Source organism: Actinia tenebrosa, unplaced genomic scaffold (assembly GCF_029948245.1).
Source record: "Actinia tenebrosa isolate PJP-AT-01 unplaced genomic scaffold, QUT_ActTen_1.0 PGA_scaffold15__27_contigs__length_11533743, whole genome shotgun sequence".
Taxonomy (NCBI): Eukaryota; Metazoa; Cnidaria; class Anthozoa; order Actiniaria; family Actiniidae; genus Actinia; species Actinia tenebrosa.
The window spans coordinates 5,808,045-5,834,845 of record NW_028292575.1 but is presented as its reverse complement, the minus strand read 5'-3'; the positions used below and the strand labels follow the sequence as shown (position 1 = coordinate 5,834,845).

The window sequence follows — 26,801 nt, the reverse complement described above, 5'->3', positions numbered from 1 at the left end:
ATAAAATAAGGGGGCGTCGATCTACGGGGATGACCGTATGAATGAGATAACAGTAAATAGTTTGAAAGCTAGAGCAGGCATTGTTTAGCTAAATACGTAAAACCACCAAGTAAGATTACAGACATAGGGCCTGGGTAGTAATACCAATTGTACAGAAAAACCAGCATTATAACTTAACTTTTTTTTAAAAGCTTTTTGTTCTGCCGTCATTTTACAACTAATTTTCATAATTAACGCGCGCAACCAAAACTCAGCCTCAGACTCGGGTTTTGAGGCATGTGTCGATCGAAAATAATTACAGACTAAGGCCCGCGTCCACATGTATTCGGAAAATTTTGTATCGCGCAAATTTTTTTTTGCGGTATACGACAATGTTCGCGTCCACAAAGCGTTTCGATCGTTTTTCGATCGTTTCACATTCCCACTGTCCAAAACGTATCCGAATTTCTTGATCCGCCCTTGATCAACGCTAGTGCCCTAGTTTCTTTGACGATAGTTTTCCTTATTGACATAACGCAAAGTCTGTTTACCATTGACTCTTCAGCGTTTCAAGAAAATTTGCGGATACGACCGTCCACACGTATCCTAATTCGGATCGTTTCGAAAAATATTCCACGCGGAGACCGTTTTCGAAATTTCGCGGATACGGATCAAAAATTTCCGGACATTTGACCAACACCCGTAATCGGCAAAAAGAATTTTTCGGATACAAAATTTTCCGGATACGTGTGACGGGGCCTCAGACCGTGCGGAAAAGGTGATTGCCAGAGCCAAAATCAGACCATTCGAATTATATCGCTATTTGTGTATGACCCATCCTGAGACTCATAAATGTGTCCCTTGTTTACGCGGGTAACACTTAATTCATAGGCATGGGGCTAACAAACTTGTGGCTTCCGTGTTTCCATGTTCACAGAATTGAATTTAGAATTTAATTTTGCGGAGAGGAGGAAAAAACCTAAGAACCCGGCAGGAGAAAAAACCCCGAATCACAGGAGAGAACCAGTTAGAAACTCTACTGACGATATTGACACAAGCACCACCGACTCGACAATCGAAACCGGGTTACATATGGGAGAGTAACGCTCTCACCGCTACCGTCGACGGCCGCTCCGTCTTTCCCATAAATGTATAGACTCAGTCAGAGGCCCCGTCCACACGTATCCGGAAATTTTTGTATCCGCAAATTATTTTTTGGACGGGGTGGACGGGGCCTCAGTTGGCGTGGATTTCTTTCACCGTTCTGATGCCAACTAATGTTGTACATAAATGAATAACTAGCTGGCGTCAATTGCACTTGTCTAGTGCGTACTCTGCCCTAGTGGGCCATTTGATTATTCCGGAAGTATTTAACTGATGTCTCTTACGATTTTTTCTTCGCTAGCGTTTCTATTTTCGATATTATTTTCAAACGAGTTGAGATACTGCGTTGTATTTAATAGATATTATCAAACTCATGAATAATTAATGAGGAAAACACAACAGAAATCACGACCGTGAAGAGTGTTGTAAATCTGATACAAAACTGTGTTCATTTGCATAAACTTTAAGTTGGATTTTCTTGGCCAGATTCACTTTAATTTTGAAAATTTTAGTGAAACACAAAGGAACTAACCAGTAGACGTTTGATAAGTCATATACAGTATTCGTGTGCGTGTTGTATCAGATATACAATCACTCGGCTACGCCTCGTGGTCGTATATCTGATACAACACGGCCACTCATACTGTATATATTACAAATAATGTGGCTGTTTAAATATAAAAATTCTTTATAAACGTTTTAAAACTATAGGCAATTAAATTACAAGCCAAGGAAGTAGCCAGATAATGAATCCGTTGATTTTTTAGACTTAAAATCTAACTGTTGCTGGTTTCACTATAGCCGCTTGAGGACTCGCTCGTTCGCGGTATGATACGAAACTCGTGAATAAAAACGATTTAAAGCTCTTATGCGATTATCTGTGTATTATACATTTAGGGTCGAATTTGATTGGTTAAAACTAAAATATGTCGCGAGATCTTATTGGACAGTTTTTACCGTGAAGTGATATCATATCACTTGACTGATATGAATTTTATTCACGGCTTTATTTCACTGATATCGACCCTAAATGTGTAATGAAATCAAATATAAACCACCGTCTCGATATATGAAAAGTCAACGTTGATTTGGTTAGAGCAACGCGACCCTGAGTTTCAAAATTGATGACATGCATGCGAATTAGAGTGCACGCGATATATCCGTGAAACTGATTACTAGCCATGTAGCGCTTGGGAGTCGGATTTAGATATCAACTAATTAGTTGTAAAAAAGCTAAGAATTCACTTAGGCACGAACCAAATAAAGACGCGTAGAGGTATTTGCTTTTGTTCCCAATGTTCTGCTACGGCACTAAAGACATTACGTATTTGGTTTTTGTTTCACTTATATATGGCGTGCACTCTATGTGCTCTGGGAAATGGCCCAAGTCCTGTAAATACATCGGCAGCTTAGCTCCTTTTTACATCAACTAAATTGCGAAATGTAATTTTTAAAACACTCGATATGTTTAATTCATAACTACAAATAGTCTTCTCACGTTTGCTTTCAACAACAAAAATCGAGTTTCTATTGAAAGGTCTGAAAGCTGTTTTTCAAATCTACTAATATATATGAAAAGATATAACTAGCTAAAAACTAGTGTGAGCTGCGTCGGTGTTTCTAATGAAACAGTAATGATGAAAAGGTAAATTATACACCGTGAAAAGATGAAAAAACTTACTGACGTTTCGGACGCTAGTCCTTCGTCGGAGTAAAAGAGAAAGAAGTGGTAGAAAGGAGTGTATATATAATAGAATAAGACAAAAGAAACCAATGAGAGCAGGGTTGGCAAGGAAACAAAAACAAACAATCAAAAGACAAAATAAAAGATTAGTTGAAAGTAAAGCGTTCATTAATCCCGTAGGGACTAAGAGTACCCAATAGGTGATAATATATATAATATATAATATATAATATATAATATATAATATATAATATATAATATAAATAATATAATATATATATATTCATATATCCCTATATACTCTAATAATAATATATATCTAATATATCATCTATAATAATATCATATCATCCTACTCTACTCACTACTCTATCCTATATACTATTAATATATAATCTATATCTTAATATATATCTAATCATATCTCCTCTATCCTCTATCACTCTATCCCTATCACTCTATCCTCTCTCATACCTCTCTCCTCTCTCCTCATCTCTCCCTCTCTCCTTCTCCTCCTATCTCTCCTCTCTCCTATCCTCCTCTACTACTCTCTACTAGTATCCTATCTACTCTATACTCTCTCCTCTCTCCCTATCCCCTCTCCTCTCTCCTATCTCCTCTCTCTCTATCCTCTCTCCTCTCTCATCGCTCGATCGCTTCCTCTCCACTCTGCTCTCTCTCTTCATCTCTCCTCTCTCTCTCTCCTCTCTCCTCTCTCCTCTCTCCTCTCTCCTCTCTCCTCTCTCCTCTCTCCTCTCTCTACCTCTCTCCTCTACTCTCTCTCTCTCCTCTCTCCGCTCTCCTCTCTCCTCTCTCCTCTCTCCTCTCTCCTCTCTCCTCTCTCCTCTCTCCTCTACTCTCATCTCTCCTCTCTCTCTCTCTACTCTCTCCTCTCTCCTCTCTCCTCTCATCCTCTCTCCTCTCTCCTCTCTCCTCTCTCCTCTCTCTCTCTCCTCTATCCTCTCTCCTCTCTCCTCTCTCCTACTTCCTATCTCCTCTCTCCTCTCTCCTCTCTCTCTCTCCTCTCTCTCTATCCTCTCTCCTCTCTCCTCTCTCCCTCTCTCCTCTCTCCTCTCCTCCTCTCCTCTCTCCTCATCTCCTCTCTCCTCTCTCCTCTCTCCTCTCTCCTCTCTCCTCCTCCTCTCCTCTCTCCTCTCGCCTCTCTCCTCTCTCCTCTCTCCTCTCTCCTCTCTATCTCTCTCTCCTCTCTCCTCTCTCCTCTCTCCTCGCTCCTGCTCTCCTCTCTCCTCTCTCCTCTCTCTCCTCTCCCTCTCTCCTCTCTCCTCTCTCCTCCTCCTCTCTCCTCTCTCCTCTCTCCTATCTCCGCCTCTCTCTCTTCTCTCTTCTCTCTTCTCTCTTCTCTCTTCTCTCTTCTCTCTTCGCCTCTTCTCTCTTCTCTCTTCTCTATTCTCTCTTCTCTCTTCTCTCTTCTCTCTTCTCTCTTCTCTTCTACTCTTCCTCTCTCTCTCTCCTCTCCCTCTCTCTCCTCTATCCTCTCTCCTCTCTCCGTCTCCTTCTCCTCTCTCTCTCTCCTCTCTCCTCTCTCCTCTCTCATCTCTCCTATCCTCTCTCCTCTCTCCTCTCTCTCTCCTCTCTCCTCTCCTCCTCTCTCCTCTCTCCTCTCGCCTCTCTCCTCTCTCCTCTCCTCTCTCCCTCTCTGCTCTCCCTCTCCTCCTCTCTCCTCTCTCCTCTCTCCTCTCTCCTCTCTCCTCTCTCCTCCTCTCGCTCCTCCTCTCTCCTCCTCCTCTCTCCTCTCTCCCTCTCCTCTCTCCTCTCTCCTCATCTCTCTGCAAGGCTCCTACCCTCACGTACTTTGTTATAGTTGTTTCAACATCTCAGTATTCTATACTTACCAGTGATATATCCATTCTGCAGAAGAAGGATGAGAATGGCTGCATAACTAAAAGATCCACCATTGTATTACACCAAGTGCAATAAGTCTGGCCGAATTAGAAACTATTTCGTGTTTTCTTTACCAAGTCAGCTTCAGATTGACTGATGTTTTGAGGCTTTCGATATTACTTCCGAATCATAACCCCAACACGATATCCGGTACATCCGATGGGAGAGGAGAGTGGGGAGGGTCAAAAAACAGCTTGGTAGTACTTCATTGCAATCCTTTAATCATTACACCGTTAGAGAAAAAAATACAATACTCAAGGGAAAGCACGATGTTCATGAAAAACATTAACTCTTAAAAACTAAAACCATGTTTTGGCCTTTATTTTTAATGATACCAAAGCTATTTATTATTACCCCTCCCCCTCTACCTAGGGAACTAAAGGCAGCAAGATAAATTATTGATTTATTAGCGACATCATTTTTCGCTTTCCTCTAGCTACAACGTCGCCGTCCTTGATATTTTAACAATCAACAAAACAACACTTTTAAAAATTTCTATTTTCTAATGATCTAATTATTTTTCAGTAAAATATGTTTTTTTTGTCAATTTTCCATGCTGCGATATAGTTACGCTTATGTTTTATACGGCAAAGTGGGTCTACTCCAATACGGCAGCTAAACTAAGTCCTTGACCCCTATTTATTATTTGTTTATTTTACTTCTATGATTATCTATATATGGTTTGATAACGGGTCCTTAATAGCCAGTGGATAACAAACGTATGGCCTTCATTCCATGATCAATTTGCATTTACATTTGACGAGCAGTAAATCGCGTATAACCAAAGCAAGTAATTCCGACTCAGCAATGTCGTTTTACTTTCGTACCATCACTGTATCGTGATTTTTAATCAATTTTGTCACAGTCACCCGGAATCTGTCCTCCTTGATCACATGCTATGCCACACTCATGCGATGGAGTTGTAGTAATGTTGATGGTTAGCCTTGTCAAGCGGAGCAGAGCTCTCTGCTGATTCAGGGAAAGGTAACTGACCAGTCATGAAAACCTCTATGGCAATAAAACTCTTTGTTATATACCAACTGTCAAAGTCCATTATTCTCATACTCTGAATGGCCCTAAATAGCCTCAGTATTGGTTAAAGGTGAAACTGTACTTTCCCATTGGCATTATAACAAGACTAGAACACCATACTGAGAGTTCAAAACAACCTACGATTGCGTACCATACTTATTATATAACGGTATATTTAACCATTAACTTTTCATTAGACACCTATTTATAATCCTATTTATTTCTATACGGTTTCCGCTTGACAACTATATATGACGCGGAAATTCCTGATATGTATTAGATTCGATAATACGGTGATGACTTTAACACTCAACATGTCACAAGATCTTACCTTTATTCTCTACTGCTGCTGTGTGTAGAAGAATAACAAAAACGAACCAACACCACGGATACATCGAGAACACGAGACGGTCACCTTCTCACTTATTTCTCTTCGTGTTAGGCCCCGTCCACACTATGCCGGATAAATTTGAATCCGAATTTTTATTTATTTGGTTAGGCCTACCGTCCACACTAGTCCTGGCGAATCCGAAACAATTCTTCAGCGAAAACGATTTTTTTCAAATACGGTCTCCAGAGTGGAACAATGTGAAAACGCCGGCTAGTCGTATTAGTGTGGACGGAGAACATTTCGTATCCGAAATTGTTCGAAACGATGACGTCATGATTGTCATGGGAACATTGCGGGAAGGCTAAAAATTCAACGCGGGCTCAATTTCAGCTTCGATGCACATGCTCAGATGTGCAATGAAGCGTTTTTGCCGTCTCTGATCAATAAATTATTATTATTATTATTATTATTATTATTATTAATATTATTAATATTATTAATATTATTATCAGACTAGTTTGGACGCGAAACATTTTATCCGTTTTCATGTGTGGACGGAAAACTTTTTTCTCGGCTTCGGTGTGAAAGTTGCGTATTCAAATTTATCCGGCATAGTGTGGACGGGGCCTTAGAGATGGTTTTGTACCTCAGCAGTATACTTTCATTCTCTATTCTACGTACTACTTGCGCTACTACTGGTTTCGAAACAGCATGACTACCCCTCTTCTTATACGGTAGATTCATTTTCTTTGGGGGGGGGGGAGAGGAGTAAGAGTAGGGTAAGGTAAAATCGTAGGAGTAGGAGTAGGGTAAGATAAAATCCTCAGTCATAAAAGCGAAGATTGATTAATGTGTGGGAAGGTTTGGGAATGTTCATTTCTATAACATTGCTTTTAAAAGCGGTCGTGGACATTGAAGACTAGTGGCTTGTCTTTCATGGATTCATGATGAAACCTTTTCAATACTAAATTTTCTAAACCAACATTCTAATTAAGTTTTAGTTATTGAAAATAATGACTAATCATTATCAGTGACGGATCCAAGATTTTAAAGAGGGGGTTCCAACTAAAGTGGCCGCGACGTTGAAAAAGATGGTAAGATCGGCTTCTACTTAGCTTAAAGAACGCGATTGGCTTCACAAGATCCCACCCCTGGATCCGCCACTTTACATGTACGGGCACCGTCGAGTCACTTCAGCCACTTTTATTTTGATGGCAGAAGAATAGAATCTCTTTCACTTGAGAAAACTAAACGTCTGTGTAATAGTAAAAACATACCATTTACCGCCTTCCAATAGCTAGAGCTGCCTTCGAACTCAACACTGAAATGTTGAAAATGGGATCAGAGCGAGAATTAATGCATTTGACCAATTTGACGCCGTGGCAGATTCAGAAAGATTTCAATGGGGTGACTGTTACCTAGAAAAGCGTCCTTTTAGGTCTTACCTCGTTATCCTTTATTCTTTTCTTTTTTTTTTTTTTTTTTCAAGAACCTGATGATTCCAGCGGTAAAATTTATTTGCAATACCTATTTTATTTTTTCTCGATCGTTCCTTTTCTTCACAAAACCCAACGTACGCTAAATTCTAATTCGATCAGTGACTCCCGATGCTTGGACTGACATTGATTAGCCCAGAGGCTCTCTCCTAGTATTATCGATAAAATTGATGTTAATTTGTTTAAAATGTGAAAGTTGCAGTCAGTATTCATAGTAATTTGTATTTGACTTGCTGACTCTGGTTTAAATATTTTTAAAAAATTTACAAAAGTTTCGAACAGTCCAATCTTTCTTTGTTTATTTGTTTGCAGATATAATTCGTCTTGATGCAATGTTTTCTCATTACATTGAGAACACCTGTCATTCGCAAGAGAATCATTTTTTTGTTTAACGGTTGTGCATGAGAAGACACATGAATATGGGTACAACTGAAACCAAGAACCTTATTCTCCAAGGAATGACACGTGGTCTGAAATGGGAAAATATTCCACCAAGCTAAGACAAGACAAGAATGAGGCCTATTGAACCAATGAAAAAGAATAACACTTTAAAACAAATTGACTTGAAAGAGTAAGTAATTTAATGACGTTCTTTCTTTTGTTGTTAGCCGGTGCATTCACAAAAGGGTCTTGAAGTAGCTTGGTTTATATTTGTACACAGCGTGAAGTAGAGTTCTTCTGCTCCTGAAGGTGTCCTTATACACATGGTTCAGTGTGGCAAAAAAGGGTATGTAGCTCACTTGCTTGTCCTGCTTGTCTGATGCAGATATTCATATGTTTCCTTCTGTTTTATCTATTCTCTTTTAAGAAAAAAAAAACTAAAATAATGACATTAAAATGATCGATGAAAGATTCCTCAAAGACATCCTTCACTACAAAGTGTTAGGGAGGGGTGGGTGGAGTGAATAGGTCTACGGATCGACGGTTTTCGCCGGATTTCAGATCCAGAGTAAAATTTACACGGATTGGCGGATCCCGCCTATAAATGCAGCGAATTGCGGATTTCTCCATGTGTTTGGTCAAGACACGAAATTGCTAAAACACAAACAAATGCGAGTCAACTGTGCAATTATTTGCGGATTCGGATATGAATAAATGTTTTACGAATCCGACGGATTCGGGCATTATCAACAATTACCTTATGATACTAATGTATTACCTTCCTTTACTTGAGTACACTGTCACTGCTGTTCTCGCCTGTCTTGAGATTGTTTCAACTTTCTATGAATAACCAAGGGCACTAGGACACCGAATGTGGTTGGATTTTTATAGGTTTTTTTTAAAAGTTCCATATGGAACTTAAGGTGAATTTGATTATCCATATTAACTCTGGACGGTTGAATATTACTGACGTAAGGAGCATCGCGCGGTCGCGTTGTTGTTGGTATAGTACAAACAGAGTCAAACACGGAACGGCCGTTAAAGAAGTAACGCCCATAGGCTATTTAAACCGTTTGACCTTTGAAATGAAAACGTCTGCATTACGACAGCGAAAAAAGGAACACGGACAAGATAAGTAAACAAGTATAACGTTGATTTAATTCAAATAATCGAAAGGAAAAAAAAAACCTATAGAAATCCAACCACATTCGGTGTCCTAGTGCCCTTGCACATACGATATTAGGTCTATGCCATCGCCTGATTAACCCCATCATTTTATAAGGAATAAGTATCATTAGCGGGTTACCTGTTTTTAACCGGTCATAAAATACTTGGCGGTTTTTTTTGCGGGTTACCTGTGGTAAACCGCTAATAAAATACCTTTTTATGTACGTTTAAAATACGTTTTTAGCGGGTTACCTGTGGTAAACCGCTCATTTGTTTTTTTCTTCTGATTGCTCCCCGATAAAATGGACAAATTGCGCAATAGTACCCAGAGGTCTTTAGGGCCTTAACTAAGATACCTGCGCGCATCTTCTATAGGGTCCCCGTCTATAGTCTAATCAATAAGTATGTACACAAATGGCATCATTACACTATCAATGAGTTGATACCCCCAAAGGAACCATTGGAAGCGACATTTTGTCTACCCTAGCTAAATCAATCTCATACTTAGATTCGCCCGTGTTTTTGTTGGGTTGCTGTCGGGTGCCATCGAAGATTCTGGGATAAAAAATTAGTAGAGGATTTTCAAAGATTTTTACAGAAACAAATTAAACAATGGAAACCAGAGTTTCATTGGCATTGAATAACAAAATAAATCGGTGCCAAAAATGAGATCGATTTCACTAAGGTTTGCACAAAACATATACTCGTAGAGATTCGTAATGTTTTACTTTTTTATATGTGGTCTCCCCCCTCCCCAAAGACTCTTACATAGTCTCTCACTATCTAGGCTGTTGCACTTTCGCTGATTCGGTCCAAAAATTTAATCCTTTGGCTAGGCAGGCATGCTTTTGAAGACCAAAACATAAAGCAATAAATCGAAGCCAAATTACAGAAGATATGTAAATTACAACCATCTCTGTACCTCCAAGTGTAATATGTGCTTTGCATGAGAATAACGATGATGTAAATGAAGTGTTTGACTTTTATATAGAATACGTAAACATATTAAACAAGTGAACTATAAAGAATTTCTTATTTATAAAGATAATTTGTTGGCAGAGTATCCTTAATCTCCTCCTTGCCAGAGCTGAACATTGTTCTTGATCTGGCTTGCACGGAGGAGTTAATAATGGCTGAGGAGGCTCTGGAATCGAAGCAGGGTGCGACTTGAAAAATCCCTTGTCTGATGCCTACCGAACTTTGATGCGTGAATTGATACCACACTGAGAGCTACCCACCGGAAAAGAGGGTATATGAGAGCCACAAATTTCAATAATTTAACTTTACGAAAGTTTTGAGTTTATTAGGAGAGCACAACATTCTTTACTTCCTTATTATTAAACTCATTAATAATTCATGAGGAAAACATAACAGAAATCACTACCGTAAAGAGTTTTGTAAATCAGATACAGAATCCTGTTCATTTGCATAAACTTTAAGATGGATTTTCTCGGCCAGATTCACTTTTATCTTAAAAATTTTAGCGAAACACAAAGGAACTAACCTAGACGTTTGATAAGTAATCTACAGTATTCGTGTCCGTGTTGTGTGTCCGATATACAAACTCTCGGCTACACCTCGAGTGAGTTTGTATATCGGATACAACACGGCCACTCATACTGTAGTATATTACTTTAAAAACCGTTCACCGTTTTAGAGATGCAATTTATTCATGACTACTTTGATACTGAATTTTGGTTGCGAAATGACTAAATCATTATCTTTAGTTAGCGTTACAGTCTAAAAGAAATAAATAAAGACATTTCAAGAACCATTTCTTTAATTTTCAAACTTAAGCGTTATATTTAGTTGTATAGAATTTATTCATTAAGCTATAAATTCAGTTTTGAAATTTTACATAAAATTCATAGGGAATCATTCCTGACAAACAGAGCTAGTTACTCTCGCACGCTTACAGCAATGACTTTCTAAGAATGATTTTCTCCGATATAAAAATTATCGATAAGCTTACCAGTAATATCTCCTGCTGGGTGAAGAAAAAGAAGAAGAACGACGGAGTACCAAACAACCAACATTATATCACACCAACTAAGTATTTACCAAGTCTTGCACGAATAGAAACTATTTGTGTTTTCTTTACCAAGTCAGCTTCAGATTGACTGATGTTTTGAGGCTTTCGATATTACTTCCGAGTTGTTAATGGGTTACCTGTGGAGTGAAATTATGGGATAGGAGCACATGGTCGAGAGCGGAGACAAGGGAGGTTGGCGGGCAAATGGTCGAACCCTTTATGATCCTTTATGATCCCTTTGATTCCAATTTGGGATCCCTTTTTTTATTGTTGATCAATGTAAATCGATGTAAACAAGAAAAGGTTAAAGTAAAGTTTAAGATTGTTGATCAGAAAGGTGTTATTCGTCGATCAAACCGCTCGCCGGACGCAAACAACGTCACAGTTCGACCAGAGAGTTCAGCCTCCAAGCGAAGGATCAACCGATGGACAGCAGAAATGGATAATATAGAGAACGAATTTCAAGAATTTGGTCTTCTTGGTCTAATGAATAGTTTAGCAGTTAATATTCCAACGCTTCCAACCGAATTTATGTCGAATTCGCCAGTCGTCATTTCGCCGCTACAGCACCCGGAGAACAACAACGAAATGGATTTCAACGGTTCAATGGGTAAAAAGGAAGGCGATTTGACTGCAGAAAATTGTACTGGTGCCAGAGAAAGGATTCCGACAGCTAAAGGTAAAGAATTTGAGACACAAAAACGCAAGGAGAATCGTAAGTACGCGTTGTCGAATATTACCAGACAGATGAACAAAATCAAGCCATTGTTATCTAACCTTGAAAACGAAAGAATCGTACAAATAGAGATGGGATATTTTGACCAGCTAGTTATTAAGTTTCAAGAAGTCCACGAACGTTATATTGAGATATTAGAAGACGAACATGACATTGATTTGGCCCAAGAATGGCATGGTATTCATGATAAGGAAATATTTCATTTCAAGCAAAGCGTTGTAGATTTCCAAAACAGTGTGAAAGAGAAATATGCAAATTTTGTCGAAACACAGTCTCAAATTTCTCAAGGTTCTCGCCGTTCTCGCGCTTCCTCAGCGACCAGAGCAAAGTTGATTGAAGCTAAAGCTAAAGCAGCAGCGTTAGAAATTAAAGCAGCTTTCCTAAAGGAAAAACAAGCTTTGCAAATAGCGACTGAGGAGCTCCAGCTAAAGCAAGAGCTAGCAGAGGCTAAGACAGAAGAAAGAATCTATGAAGAGTACGAGAATGAACATGTGAGAAGTGAGGGTAGGAATGAGTGCTACAAGAATGACAATCCAGCTGAAATCTCCTCAGCTGCCATAGCAACTAAAGAAATGCCACGCACTGTCACATCCTCCTCAAGTTCTTTGGCCGGGAATAACAATACAAGTCAAATAATATCTGGCGAATCGCAGAATAACCCTGCACCATTTGTAGCTAATGTCACATCGTCAATTGTTACCCCAATAGTAGCACATCAATTGAGTGAAGGCTCAGCTTTGCATCCACCAGCCTCAGGGTGGGTCCCCAGACCCCCTCACACAATGAAAGGGTGGACGAGCACCCCAGCAGTAGTACAAACAGCTGACAATTTTGATCACAAAGCTTATGAAAGCGCCCAAGAGAGCTTCATTGAAGTACAAAGAAAGCAGAATGAGTTATCAGAACTAATTGTGAAGCATCAAACCAGAAGTCAGTTACCCTCACACAAGCCACCCATATTCGCAGGGGATGTAATGGAATATCCAGCATTTATTAGAGCCTTGGAAACACTAATAGAATCAAAGGTAGAGAGCCCCATTGAATGCTTATACTTTTTGGAACAGTATACAGATGGTAAGGCTAAAGAGCTAATAAAGGGATGCATGCAAATCAAGTCAGAAGACTCGTACAAGGTAGCCAAGCAATTACTAAAGAAACACTTTGGAAATCCTTTCAAGATAGCAAGTGCATACATTGCAAAGCTTTGCAATTGGCCTGCAGTAAAACCAAATGACGGGGCTAGTTTACAGCAATTTTCTATTGCATTAGAACAAGCACGAAATGCAATGATAGGCATTGCCTACATGAGTGATCTAAACACAACCCATGTCCTGCGTCAGTTGTGGGAGAAGTTACCAAGGTATCTTCGTGTAAAGTGGTGTGAAAAGTCCAACAGAATAGCCAATGCACAGTCAAGGATAGCCGAATTTGCAGACTTCGTGGAATTTGTAGCCGAACAAGCCGATCTAGCCACAGATCCTATCTACTCAGAGGATACCGTTAAAGTGCAGGAACCGCGAAGGGAAAGGCCAACCATTGGTGGAAGAAAGATTCAAAGAAGTAAAGGTTCAAGTTTCGCTACAAACGTATCTTTAGTTGACAACAGCGCTAAAGTAATGAACACTGGTAGTAGTTGTTTGTTTTGTTCCAGCTTACATGACATAGATGAATGTCCAGCATTCAAGGCAAAATGTCTAGTTGACAGAAGGAACTTTATCAAAGAAAAGAACTTGTGTTACGGTTGCTACAACAATGGACACACCTCGAAGTACTGTAAACGAAAGAGATCGTGCAAGGTCTGCAACAGGAAGCATCCCACTTCATTACATGATTACGATTGGAAACCATCACTTCAAGGATCTTCCAAGAACACGAGTGTCAAAGGCAGTGAAGGCGATAAAGATAGTAAGAGCAGCGAAGTGTCATCACAGAGCAACGAACCCAAGACTGAAGGCAAAGTCAATAACGCGTGTACCGCAATCTGTGAGGTAACGGAAGCAGGTGACATTCCAGTGAGTATGGGCATAGTACCAGTGTGGCTATATCACAGGAACAATCCTGATAAGAGAATTCAAGTTTATGCTCTTCTCGATAATGCTAGTGGCGGCACCTTTGTCAAGGCGGAGACGTTACAGAAGTTAGGCATGGTTGGAAGAGAAACCACCATACTGTTGGGCACCCTACATGGTAGTCAAGAGATTGAAACGAAAGCTGTAGACGGCCTCGTGGCAGTTCACTTCACGCAAAGAGATGCAGAGGCAAGCCTACCGAGAACTTACGTTCGAAAGGAGATTCCTGTAGATCGAGCAGAAATTCCAAGACCGGAAATTGGCTACGAATGGCCTCATCTGCTAAACATGACAGAACTTATACCTGCTTATATGGAAAACCTAGAAGTAGGTCTCCTTATCGGACTAAATTGCCCAAGCGCAGTACGGCCAAGAGAAGTAATACATGGAAATGAAGACGGTCCTTACGCTGTACGGTCTCTGCTAGGTTGGTACGTGAACGGTCCGGTGTGCAGCAGGGGTAAGGCCTCAGTCAATTGTAATAGAATACAAGTAAAGGAAGCTGATGATTCTATTGCGGAGAGAGGCTACATAACCATAGAAAGAGCATCCAAGGAATTGATAACCCCTCAAGCAGTATCACGAATGTTCGAAGTAGATTTCTCAGAAAGAGAAAGTGGAACAGGCATGTCACAGGAAGATCGCAGATTCATCAAGATGGCAGAAGAAGGAATTAGACTCTGTGAGGACAATCACTATGAAATGCCCCTCCCATTCACGAGTGAGAACGTTCAACTTCCAAATAATCGTGAGCAAGCGTTGCAACGTTTGAACAGTCTAAAGAAGAGACTACTGACAGATGAAAGGTATCATGATGATTATACAGCGTTCATGTCAAACCTCATAGACAAGGGACATGCAGTCAAGGTTGCACCTGAAAGATTAAAGACTCCTGTTGGCAAGGTTTGGTATATACCCCATCACGGGATATATCACCCACAGAAACCACAGAAGATTCGTGTGGTATTTGATTGTTCCGCCAAATACCAAGGGGAATCCATAAACGACAATGATAGATGATAGGTGTGCTGACGAGGTTCAGAATGGAGAAGATCGCGTTTATGGGTGATATAGAGAAAATGTTCTACCAAGTCAGAGTCAACGATCAAGATCGAGATTTCCTGCGTTTCATGTGGTGGCCTGACGGGAATCTCAACAATCGACCAGAAGAATACTATATGACAGTCCACCTTTTTGGCGGTGTCTCATCACCGGGTTGTTCCAACTTCGCATTGAGACGCACAGCAGAAGATAATGCGAGGGAATTCGGAAAAGAGGCAGCAGACACCCTAAGAAAGAACTTTTACGTCGACGATACCTTGAAGTCAGTTGAAAACGAGGAAAAGGCAATCAAGTTGTTGCATGATGTCAAGGCACTGTGCGCAAGAGGCTGATTTAATCTCACTAAGTTCGTAAGCAATAGTCGCAAAGTCTTAGAATCAGTGCCAAAAGAACACCGAGCGGACAACGTCAATGATCTAGACCTCTGTCGAGAAAGGCTCCCGATAGAAAGAGCGTTAGGCCTACACTGGTGCATAGAGTCGGATACCTTCAAGTTTAGAATTGAATTAAAGAATCAACCTTGTACAAGAAGAGGTATCTTATCTACTCTGAGTTCAATTTACGACCCACTGGGGTTTATAGCCCCCGTTGTGCTAACCGGAAAGCAGATCCTTCAAGACATTTGTCAAGAATGTAGCTGGGATGAACCAGTACCCGAAGACATCCAAACGCGTTGGAACAAATGGAGAGGTCAGCTTGCATGTCTTGATCAGCTCAACATACCAAGATGCTTTAAGGCTCCAGATTTCGGTAAAGTCGTCTCGGCACAGCTCCACAGCCTGTCGGATGCGTCAACGAAAGGTTATGGACAGTGTTCATACATAAGATTAGTGGATGAACACAACAAGATACACTGTGCACTCGTGGCAGGCAAGGCACGAGTGTCACCAAAGAAAGCTGTAAGCATCCCAAGGCTAGAGCTGGCAGCAGCCACAACATCAGTAAAGGTAGCTGATGCACTAAAGAAAGAACTAGAATACGAAAGTCTCGAAGAGTTCTACTGGTCTGATAGTCAAGTAGTGTTGAGCTTCATAAGTAACGAAGCGCGACGTTTTCATGTATATGTAGCAAATCGGGTGCAGATTATCAGAGATCTCACGTCCCCAGGCAGCTGGAGATTTGTTGAGTCTGCCTCGAACCCAGCAGATGAAGGTTCGAGAGGACTGATGCCAAGAAAATTTGTGGAGCAGTCAAAATGGATTCGTGGACCGGAGTTCCTTTGGCAGTCACAAGAACAATGGCCTCAACAGCCATCATGTAAACTCCAGCTGGATGATGACAATCCAGAAGTCAAGAAAGTCATAGTGCATGCTAACCGTGTTCAAGAAAGGAGCAATGTGCTACAGCGTCTAGAAAGATTCTCAAAGTGGACAAGAGCAAGAGCAGTAGTGGCCTGGTGCCTAAAGTACAAACAACAGTTAAAGAACATCATAAAGGAAGACCGCCAACAGAGTTGTAGTCCTGTCACAGTGAGCGATTTGAAGCAAGCCGAAACAGAAATTATCAAGCTTACGCAAGCAAGTGCCTTTGAAAAGGACATATCATTGCTAAAGGACATAGAAACGCGAGCGAAAGGCGAAAGTCGAAAACTGGACAAAGATAAGAAGTCAGTCATGAGGTCTAGTACACTCTACAAGTTAGACCCCTACTTGGATTCCAACGGAATACTCAGAGTCGGTGGGCGACTCAGAAGAGCGGCAGTAGATGATGCTATAAGAAATCCTATCATACTCCCAAAGTCGGGACATGTTACAACGTTGATTATTCGCCATTATCACGAAGGAACACAGCATAGTGGAAGAGGCATCACATTAAACGAACTACGTGCAAACGGATACTGGGTTGTCAGTGGCGGCCACGCGATTAGAAGTTGGCTTGCCAAATGTGTGAGATGTCGCTTCCTACGCGGAAATGTAGGTGAGCCGCACCACCATTTACTAATTCTGCCGTGGATTATTTTGGGCCGTGGTATATCAAGATCGGACGCAAAGAAGTAAAGAGATATGGAGCATTATTTACGTGCCTATCCAGTAGAGCAGTACACATTGAAGTAGCTCATTCGTTGGATGCAGATTCTTTTATACAAGCGTTGCGCCGATTTGTCGCAAGAAGAGGTCCTATCAGACAGTTGTACAGTGATCAAGGAACCAATCTTGTTGGAGCAGAGAACGAGTTGAAAAAAGCGATCGACGAAATGGATGACGACAAGATTAGATCTGAACTCCTAAAGAATGATATTGATTGGATCAAGAACCCTCCCACTGCCAGTCATTTCGGTGGAGCTTGGGAAAGACAAATTCGGTCAGTTCGGAACATCTTAGCAGCCCTGATGAAGGAACATGGATCAAGACTCGATGAAGAATCACTTACTACATTTATTTGTGAAGCTGAAGCAGTTATAAATAGTCGTCCCCTCACCGTAGACACGATCAACGATCCACTGTCTCCAATACCGCTGTCTCCAAGTATGCTGTTAACCGGAAAGTCAAAGATCGTCTTACCACCACCCGGCAAGTTCCAAACAGAGGATATGTATTGCAGAAAGAGGTGGCGACGAGTGCAACATCTGACGGATCAATTCTGGAGCAGATGGAAAACAGAATACCTGCAGAACATACAAGCAAGACCCAAGTGGCAACGGAAGAGACGTAACTTTGTTAGTGGAGACATAGTACTAGTAAAGGACAGCGACACATCCCGAAGTCAGTGGCCTTTAGCTAAAGTGATAACTACACATTCGGATGATCAAGGTTTCGTCAGATCAGTAACGGTTCGTACTTCCAAGGGTTCAACGCTGGATCGACCAATTGCTAAGTTGGTCCTCCTCCTAGAAGCTGAACAGGAAGAACCGGGAATCCCCGACGAGGAGCCATGAAGAACTGATAAAAAATTGACATTGTTGTTATTGTTGTAAAAAATATGTTTATTTTTGGGGAGCCATGTTAATGGGTTACCTGTGGAGTGAAATTATGGGATAGGAGCACATGGTCGAGAGCGGAGACAAGGGAGGTTGGCGGGCAAATGGTCGAACCCTTTATGATCCTTTATGATCCCTTTGATTCCAATTTGGGATCCCTTTTTTATTGTTGATCAATGTAAATCGATGTAAACAAGAAAAGGTTAAAGTAAAGTTTAAGATTGTTGATCAGAAAGGTGTTATTCGTCGAACAAACCGCTCGCCGGACGCAAACAACGTCACACGAGTCATAACCCCAACACACGATCCTGTACATCCGATGGGAGAGGAGAGTGGGGAGGGTCAAAAAACAGCTTTGTCAAAAAATACAATACACAAGGGAAAGCACGAGGTTCATGAAAAACATTAACTCTTAAAAACTAAAAACATATTTTGGCCTTCATTTTAAAATGATACCAAAGCTATTTATTTTTACCCCACCCCCTCTCCCTAGGGAACTAAAGGCAGCAAGATAAATTATAAATTATTGATTTATTTGCGACAGTATTTTTCGCTTTCATCTAGCTACAACGTCACCGTCCTTGATATTTTGACAATCAACAAAACAACACTTTAAAAATCTTCTATTTTCTAATGATCTATTTATTTTTCAGTAAAATTTTTTTTTTTTGTCAACTTTCCATGCTGCGAATAGTTACGTTTATGTTTTATACGGCAAAGTGGGTCCACGCAATACGGTAGCTAAACTAAGTCCGTGACCCCTATTCATTATTTGTTCATTTTACTCCTATGATTATTTATATATAGTTTGATAACGGGTCCTTAATAGCCAGTGGCTAACAAACCTGTGGTCTTCTTCCCATGATCAATTTGCATTTATATTTGACGAACAATAAATCGCGTATAACCAGAGCAAGTAATTCCGACTCAGGAGTTTTGGTTTACTTTCGTACCATCACCGTATCGTGATTTTTAATCAATTTTGTCACAGTCACGCGGAATCTCTCCTACGTGATGATATGCTATGTCACACTCATGCGATGGAATTGTCGTAAAGTTTGTTCGCCTCAACAAGCGGAGCAGAGTTCTCTGCTGATTCGTAGAGTGGGTTCAATGTGTAATGGTTGACTTCAGAAAGATTCTGATAAGTTGGTCTATTCAAATCTGTGGGGGATTCCAATGTGTGGTAAAACACTTCAGGGGCGGCATTACCATGAGGCTCTCGCGCATGGCATTGTGGTCCATCTGATGATTCTATATTTGGGGGCTCCAGCACGTGGTAGAATACATCAGGAGTATCATAACCAACGGCCTCGAGTGGATGACATTCTTGACGTTTTGTTGATCTTCTTGGAGGTGGCACTTCATTCAGTTGGGTGTAATCAACGTCCTCGTAATCGGGAGGCTCGTCACGTGACTGAGGTTGCTCATCAACTGTGTTTACGGTTGACGCGTCTGTGGTAGTTTCAGTAGTTTGGTCAAGAATTATGTTTCCCCTATAATATTAATAATAATAACAACAATAATAATAATAATAATAATAATAATAATAATAATAACAATGATAACAATAATAACAATAACAATAACAATAATAATAATAATAATAATAATAATAATGATAATAATACTAATATAACGTTTAATAAGCATTTAAAAAATCTTAATGCATTGACAATAATTAAATAAGTAATATGAACTATATACTATTTACAATGTGACAAATTGAAAAGCAATCAGTATAAATAAACGATGTATATGCAAAAACTAGTCGTAGACCAGTTTGTAAAGATAGGTTGTCAAAGCAGATTTAAAGGATCCTAAAGTCAAGCACTGTTTTAAGGATTTTGGCAGTTCATTCCACAGAAATGGTGCACAGTAAGAGAACATATGCTGACCGTATGTTTTAGTCTTAGTAAACGGTATGGAGAGGAGAGAACGGGAGGAAGAGCGTAGAGAGCGAGTGGGTTGACGAATATTGAGCAGAAATGACATATAGGATGGTGCAAGACCATGAAGGATTTTATAAGTAGTAAGTAAAGTATTATAGTTTCGACGTGAATGGACCGCCAATGAAGAATTTTCAGTATGGGAGTGATGTGTCCACAACGACGAGTGCATTGAATAAAAGAATGAATTGATGCATAAGGACATAGATATAAGAGAGATGAATGGAAGGATTTAGAGATGGTTTGGCTAGATCGATGAGTAAGGCAGTGCTTGTGTGCATATGGAAAACAGTGAGATACTAGCAAATGAACGAGTTAAGAAAATAACAAACAAATACACAGACAAAATGTTTGACTTACTGCTCGTATGTCGGATTTACGACCATCCCATCATCCACACTGTCATAAAGATCATAGATATTTAAGGTATTTACAGTAGAATTCAGTTATATTGGCTATTAAGTGTGTAAAATAAAAGGGGCTCATACCTTGATCCATTTGTTCCACTCTTCGAGGCCTTTTTGGATCTGCGATAAGATAGGAATAAAAACCATTAATTCATAAGCATGGGAATAAAAAGATACTTGAAATTTGATTCCTAGAGCTTTTTTGTTTTGTTTAAAGGCTGTGCATAAGAAGACACATAAATATTTGGACACCACTCCAACGAAAGATCCTATTCTCAAGAGGATAACTCGTGGTCTGAAATGAGAAACAGTACGCTCAAGGTAAAGAGATCTACTGAAGCTCACCAAGGCTAACTTAGTCGACTGAGACGATTCCGCGCGTGCTTTTGAGAAGCACACTAATGGAGAAAGGAGAACGGCCGAGGAACAAGAGTAATTATTCACGAATTTGGAATGTTTTTATTCGTATTCACATTTTTTGGTGTCTTATTAAAAGTAGTGTTACGTAACTAGATCTTAAATAAAATTTAGATCAAATACATAATTGTTTCATACCTGCAACGACAATAAATGTCGATAACGACGAGAGCAATAAGGATGAAAACGACCAGTGGTATTACCATGACAACTATTCTCCATGTCTCTTCACAAAAACAAGTTTTTTTCAGTGGATATATATCGCCTTTAATGTACTGAGATTTGTTTTTAGTTGTTGTTGGGTTGCATTGTACCGTTTCATTTGTTGTCGAGTTAACATTTGTTGTCGTTGGAAATGTTGTTGTTGCTTCTGTAGTGGTTGGCTGTTTAGTTGTTGGTTGTTTGGTTGTCGTTGGTTGTGTTGTTATGTGTTCTGTTGTTGGTTTGATGGTGGCTGTTGATTGTGTAGTTGTTTTTGTCGGGGCAGTAGTGGTTCTCTCTGAAACCAAAACAGCACACATATAAAAATGTTAGTTAATGACATTATTATTATGTTATAGACAAGATAAGACAAAAGTCAAACAAAAGACAGACAAACAGACAAACAGACAGACAGACAGACAGACAGACAGACAAACAAACATACAGACAAACAAACACACAGACAGACAAACAGACAGACAGACAGACAAACAAACAAACAAACAAACAAACAAACAGAAGAAAAACAAACGCCAAGAACAAACTAATGTATTTGTATCACGGTTTCTATCATATTCCTGCTGCTTTTTTATTCACTGCAAAAATCAAGAAGAACTCTCAGTTTTTCTAACATATTCCTATAAAGTCGGCCATGTTAAGGTCAAGGTTTGTTGTAAGCTCATATAAACTATTTAGGATTTTCACAATAAAATTAAGAACGATAACCATTTAGGTAAAAAAGTACAATGTTAAACAGAATCACTGACTTGTAGAAGTTTCGCCCAAAATTGTTAAACCAAAAGGCTTCAACTTACCAGGTGTTTTGAACATCATATAATTTGCCCTGAATCCAGTGCTGTTGTTTTCTTCATCTGATCGAAAAACGAACATCACATCGCTAGTGGCTGTGAAAGTCAATGATGGGTGGTGGCCAAAGAATGCTTGCTTTCGTTTAAAAATTTTAATGTTATTTTCGTATAGCTGTAAACAGTCTTCATCGTAGTCGTACAAAGAGAAGTTTGTAAAGTTTACAATAAGGGTGTGATTATCAGGGACCATGATCCTCCACGAGCACAGCTGTCCATCCGGGTATTCACCAGGGAAGCCAGGGGACTGGAAAACACCTTTCTTGTTTGTCAGAGTGTAGTTGCAACCTAAAATGGAACATAAATTTTAATTATGAAACTTGGCAATGGCGGAGGTTAAGGGTTTTTGGAACTCCCATGAAGGACTGACGGTAGAAACGATAAAGTAATTCAGGAGGTATAATTTACAAAATATTATTTCATTCGTTCATGTTTTTGAAAATTGTCTGGAATCTCCAGTTTCGATCGACGTTTCGTCCATACTTCGTTGGTCTTCTTCAGGATCTAGCGTTGTTGAATATTTTTTTTCCAGTATTGCATTCCACGGCTCAAGATTCGCGCAAGTGTTAAGTGGAATTTTTTGTTATGGATAGATCTTGAATTGGGACTTCTGTAAAAGGACTGCTACGTTTCGACTGCAAACTGCTAGTCTTCATCCGGCGATAGTGTAGACTGGATGATGTTATATAACGCTCATCGGCTCATCTGTGCTGTGATTGGTTGGTCGGGTAGGGGTGTTTGGTTGTTGTGTTTTCGTTCTGAATGTTTTCTTATTGCCGATATCTCCACATTTATGGGAGATTTCTATAACACTGTCCCTATTGATGTTATTTGAGTGTGGAGTGTATAACAATGGGGGTATCAATCTATACATTCAACAAATATTCGTATTTATACGATATCAGGTCTATGCCATCGCCTGATGAAGCCTAGCAGTTAACTTAATGAATGATTATCATTCACGACGAGCTTTACTCAATTCTGAAATAGAGAGGTCCTGCTGATGTTCTACTGTTTAACAGTAGAACATCAGCAGGACTCCAAAATTTCAGAAGAATGGTTTGATTAACCAAAGTGTTATAATCTTTACTCATCCGTCAACAAACAAATAAAGTGTTTAATGTATCAAATTATAAATTACATTAGTGCTTGAGAGGGGAAATTCAAGAAGCTAATTACAAAGTTTGTTAACGTTTATTTTTTACTCCGCCCTCATATGATAAAAAAAAATTCCTGAAAAGTGCTTAAGAACGAAACTTCTAAACGATATTTGTTTGATTCAAATTCTAACAATAAATGCGACTAAGAGTTTTGTAAGCAAGACCTATTTACAGTCTGGGCGAATGAATGCACAAAAAATGATAGCCGAAATAACTATCTTAACACTGAATATAATTCTATACATAATTATAAACTATATAACTATATGATTATATAACTATATAATTCTACTGTTTAGACAGTTCATTCGCAACCTCTTGAAAACTTGGTCTTTTCGATGGGATGGAGTCTAGAGATAGAGAAATAACTGAAGGTAATGCTTCAAAATTCAGGCTTTTATAGATAGTTTCTGCCATCTTCCCAAAACTAAACATATCGCTTGCCAAGCTTTCACCTTGGCGGCCTTCGACTATCTCCGGAGCAATATGCTGATACTTCTCCTTGTATTTTTTTTGTTCTTCTCTTGAGAGAAGTTTGGCTTTTCTTGCATTTTCAAGACGGCGACTTTTGCCAAAATCGATGACGACGGGATTATATTGGTGGTCTTTTTTTTCTAAGACAACGTTGTTTCCCTTTATGTCGTTATGCAAGTATCCGGCCTGATGGACGTCGATGATCGCCTCTGCTACTCTCCTTAATATTGCAGTCCATTGTGATTCTTGTTTAATTTTCTTAGAGTATGCAGCTTTAGCTATTGTCATGCTTGACTTGTCCCCGTGATACTGCAAAATCAGGCTATATGGCAATTGAAGGCTGCAGATGCCAAAAAGAAGAGGAAGTCCTGGATGATCACCTAGGCTTTCGATTACCTTCGCTTCATGCAATAGCTCCTCCTTTGTGGTTTCTTCTAAACCCTGCTTATGCAGCTCTTTGATGACGACATCGAGACTCCGATACTGCCCAAGGTAGCATGACCCAAATGATCCACTGCCTAAAAACTTCACCCGTACCACCTCAGAACGACGGATTTCTCGTAGATTTGCCCGGGCTTGTAAACCACCAGACGAACTTGGGAGAGTGTTTCTCGATTTCTTTCCATCTTTTGCAAGCTTTCCATAACCAGCTTGCGTACACGCGTCTTTTGATTGATTTCTGTTGGACCCTTCCTGTACTTCCAAGGTTTTCGCATGCTGTCTTACTATTTCTTCAATCCTTAATCTCCTATCTTCAACCCTCGCACGTTTCGCTTGTTCCTTCTTTTTTTCTCGCCATCTACGTTTTGCTGCTTTTCTTCGTTCCTTATGACTTTTTCCTCGTTCTTGATCCATTTCAATGTCCACGGAACTATATAAAATTGACAAGCTGGCTGCCGAAATTTCGCGTTAAGAAAGCTCGATTGAGTCTAAGCTTTAAGGAGAAACAACACGTTGATCAGGATATTTTATCGTTAAGTTTTCTAAACTCTTACTACTATGAATCCGGAAACGAACAGCGGAAATGTTGGTCATTCATCACTTTTGTAATGGTCCTTCCTTTGAATAAGCGACTGAATCATCAACAATTCCGCTGTTCAACGCATCAGTTCTACAATGTCCAAGACTTATCTTAACTCATGTTCATATTGCGACAAGCAATTCAAGAGTCGTCTAGCCTTATCAAGGCACTATATCGGCAATCATCAAAAAAAAGTTCCACCTACTGTGGACTTCTTTCTAGGCCAGAAGAAGGCAAATCTTCCGGTTGTCAAGTACCTCAAGAGGTCAGATGGCTACATCGTCTGGTTAAAGGGAGTCGTAGAGTGTTTAAACTCTGCCCACGATCCACGTGTCCCAGGTCAGTACTAAACTTTTCGCTGATTTTTTAAATAACTAGTCTTCGAGGACTCACGGAACTGGACCTACCACTTGCGATATCGTTAGGGCATGCTTCAAAATACACACAAAATGCACCTATCAATGTAAGTGGTGCTGGGGGCGGTGGGCGACAAACGCTGACTGCAGACCAGAGATATGTCAGTTAGTATTTATAATCGATTGTATTTTCCAAATTTATTTATATATAAAAAGGTCGTCATAGAATAATAAAGGAAGCATTGAATACTTCTAAACAAATTTTTGTGGTATGTGACCTTCATTTTGTTTGAACGCGGAAATCTTTTGGCGTTACAACCCGATGACAGATATTAAAAAGAACGTACATTGAAAGGAATACCAAACAATTTCAAAGTGAAAAAGAGTTACTATTGTCCCTGGCATAAACTGAGAATGGTTTCTTCCCTTCTAAGGCAGGATTTACAATCGCTTGAGGGTTTTTTTCAGCGCTGAGTTTAGTTTCTATAATCCATTTAGTATGTGACCGGCTGCCGGTCATGCCGGACACTTATAGTAACGATGATAACCTGTTACAGCGTAAATACGGTTAGTTATAATGATTAGAAATTAAGAATCCATAATTCCTAATAATAATAATAATATTACGCTGTAGCATGACCTTAAAGGCCAAATGAACTCGATCAAAAATTATGTGGTCAACATAAACCAGACCTAATTACTGCAATTCTAAAATTTCTGCCAATTGCATGTAGGAATTTGGTTTTTCGCTGCCTCCAGTCAAAAACATATAAGGACTGAATACCAACTTCACTGACAAGCCGTTGAAGTGTTTGACTTCGCCGGCCATAGTTAACAAGTGAGTTCGCAGAAGTTTGAGAATCGCTGTAATACTTGAATCCAAGAAGCACGGGAAAGCGCTTATTCAATGATTCCTTTATTATTCTATGACGACCTTTTTATATAAAAATAAAAATATGAATAAACTTGAAAAATACAATCGACTATAAATACTAACTGACATATCTCTGGTCTGCAGTCTGCGTTTGTCGCACACCGGTGGTGGGGGTAGTACTCGGGCAGGCCGGATTTGATAGTAAACAATTGCACCTCTGTCGGAAATTTGATCAGAAATTCTTCAGTTTAGACAACAATTATTTCTTCTTTAGCCGTCTATTTTTTTCGTGTTATTTGATTACCCTGAGACATTTAATTTTCTTTAAAGAACTTTGATCAAATCTTACATTGATAAGTGCATAACGCACGCTAACATATCCTTAGAGAAGAGTCCATGCAGCTATGCATTAGTTTCTCTTGAATTCGAGCTACTTCACCAATGAGACCCTAGCCATAAATTTAGTTTACACACACTAACATTTTAATGATCCCAAACAAATTATTGTTCTTAAAGGTAAATGGTGCCACTTTAACTTCATCAACATACCAGAAAGTTACTTCTGCCACCTCCTCAAGAAGATTGGTAGCGCTCATCTCAATGCAGTAAAAGAAACCAGGCACATGAAAGCCCCAATTTGGAAACAAGCTGCCCTTAAAATGTCTTATAAGACATATGAAAAAGATGATGTTGTTAGGGCTTTGTCTGAAGCAAAAGATGTGATGCTAGTGGTGAGGAAAGCCTTCAATGGAAGTGATGAATGCTCAGAAGAACAAAGCAGTCTAACAGGAGTTGCAGCCTTACAAGCAGCCAGACTAGGAACTTTTCAAAGAGCAACAATGGTATCAGAAATGACAATAGGACCTGGTGAAGGAAGAGCTACAAGAGAGTTTGAGTTAGTCTGGTTGCCAATATTTGACAACAGCACAAATGGGAACCTAACAATAAGAGTGCATGTTAGTAAAATTCATATTTAAATTTCATAACTGTAATTTTCACAAAATATGCAGACTCCAAAGTTCAACTAAAGGAGTTAAATGTTTTAGCTGCCATCAGTCAATGATAATCAGTCAGTACCTCTAATATTTTGGATTGCTGACAATGAAAAGCCAAATTTCAATGTGCAACTGGTTACTTCGTGGCTGTGTAATTATGAAAATCTCAGGAAGTAAAAACATATACAG

General features: G+C 39.7%; 4 protein-coding genes and 1 long non-coding RNA gene across 8 annotated transcripts in view; 3 read left to right on the top strand and 2 right to left on the bottom strand.

Moving 5' to 3' along the window:
- Nucleotides 1-6,397, bottom strand: part of LOC116296049 (uncharacterized) — a 25,931-nt gene extending 19,534 nt beyond the window's left edge. Inside the window, exon 1 of the mRNA XM_089030521.1 lies at nt 6,033-6,397. Within this exon, the coding sequence (XP_088886647.1) occupies nt 6,033-6,096 (64 nt within the window). The 5' untranslated portion in view covers nt 6,097-6,397. The remainder of the gene's footprint in view (nt 1-6,032) is intronic.
- An 8,559-nt stretch (nt 6,398-14,956) lies between these two features.
- LOC148910937 (uncharacterized) lies at nt 14,957-17,850 on the top strand. Its single transcript, XM_089030673.1, has 3 exons — nt 14,957-15,237; nt 15,337-16,888; nt 16,954-17,850. The coding sequence occupies exons 1-3, from the start codon at nt 14,957-14,959 to the stop codon at nt 17,848-17,850; spliced, it is 2,730 nt and encodes a 909-aa protein (XP_088886799.1).
- A 408-nt stretch (nt 17,851-18,258) lies between these two features.
- LOC116290156 (uncharacterized) overlaps nt 18,259-26,801 on the bottom strand; it is a 52,127-nt gene continuing 43,584 nt past the window's right edge. For 3 of the 4 annotated variants that reach the window (XM_089030527.1, XM_089030525.1, XM_089030526.1), the window contains exons 4-8: nt 21,682-22,020; nt 20,804-21,164; nt 20,330-20,368; nt 20,202-20,240; nt 18,259-19,388 (exon numbers count right to left, since the gene is read on the bottom strand). In XM_089030527.1, the coding sequence (XP_088886653.1) occupies nt 18,926-19,388; nt 20,202-20,240; nt 20,330-20,368; nt 20,804-21,164; nt 21,682-22,020 (1,241 nt within the window). In that variant the 3' untranslated portion in view covers nt 18,259-18,925. The remainder of the gene's footprint in view (nt 19,389-20,201; nt 20,241-20,329; nt 20,369-20,803; nt 21,165-21,681; nt 22,021-26,801) is intronic. The other variant, XM_089030528.1, reaches the window with a different exon arrangement.
- Nucleotides 20,471-26,801, top strand: part of LOC148910931 (uncharacterized) — a 46,336-nt gene continuing 40,005 nt past the window's right edge. The window contains exon 1 of the long non-coding RNA XR_016119870.1: nt 20,471-20,680. This is a non-coding gene — a long non-coding RNA (uncharacterized LOC148910931). The remainder of the gene's footprint in view (nt 20,681-26,801) is intronic.
- Nucleotides 24,483-26,594, top strand: LOC148910936 (uncharacterized). The gene is made up of 2 exons (XM_089030580.1): nt 24,483-24,726; nt 26,134-26,594. Exons 1-2 carry the CDS (start codon nt 24,483-24,485, stop codon nt 26,592-26,594), a joined length of 705 nt encoding a protein of 234 aa, XP_088886706.1.

Coding starts and splice junctions, on each gene's coding strand:
- LOC148910937 (XM_089030673.1), top strand. CDS start 14,957: ATGGAGAAGATCGCGTTTATGGGTGATATAGAGAAAATGTTCTACCAA. Junction 15,238..15,336: donor TACGTCGACGATACCTTGAA/GTCAGTTGAAAA, acceptor CGTAAGCAATAG/TCGCAAAGTCTTAGAATCAG. Junction 16,889..16,953: donor GTCGCTTCCTACGCGGAAAT/GTAGGTGAGCCG, acceptor TGGTATATCAAG/ATCGGACGCAAAGAAGTAAA.
- LOC148910936 (XM_089030580.1), top strand. CDS start 24,483: ATGTCCAAGACTTATCTTAACTCATGTTCATATTGCGACAAGCAATTC. Junction 24,727..26,133: donor CCACGATCCACGTGTCCCAG/GTCAGTACTAAA, acceptor TTGTTCTTAAAG/GTAAATGGTGCCACTTTAAC.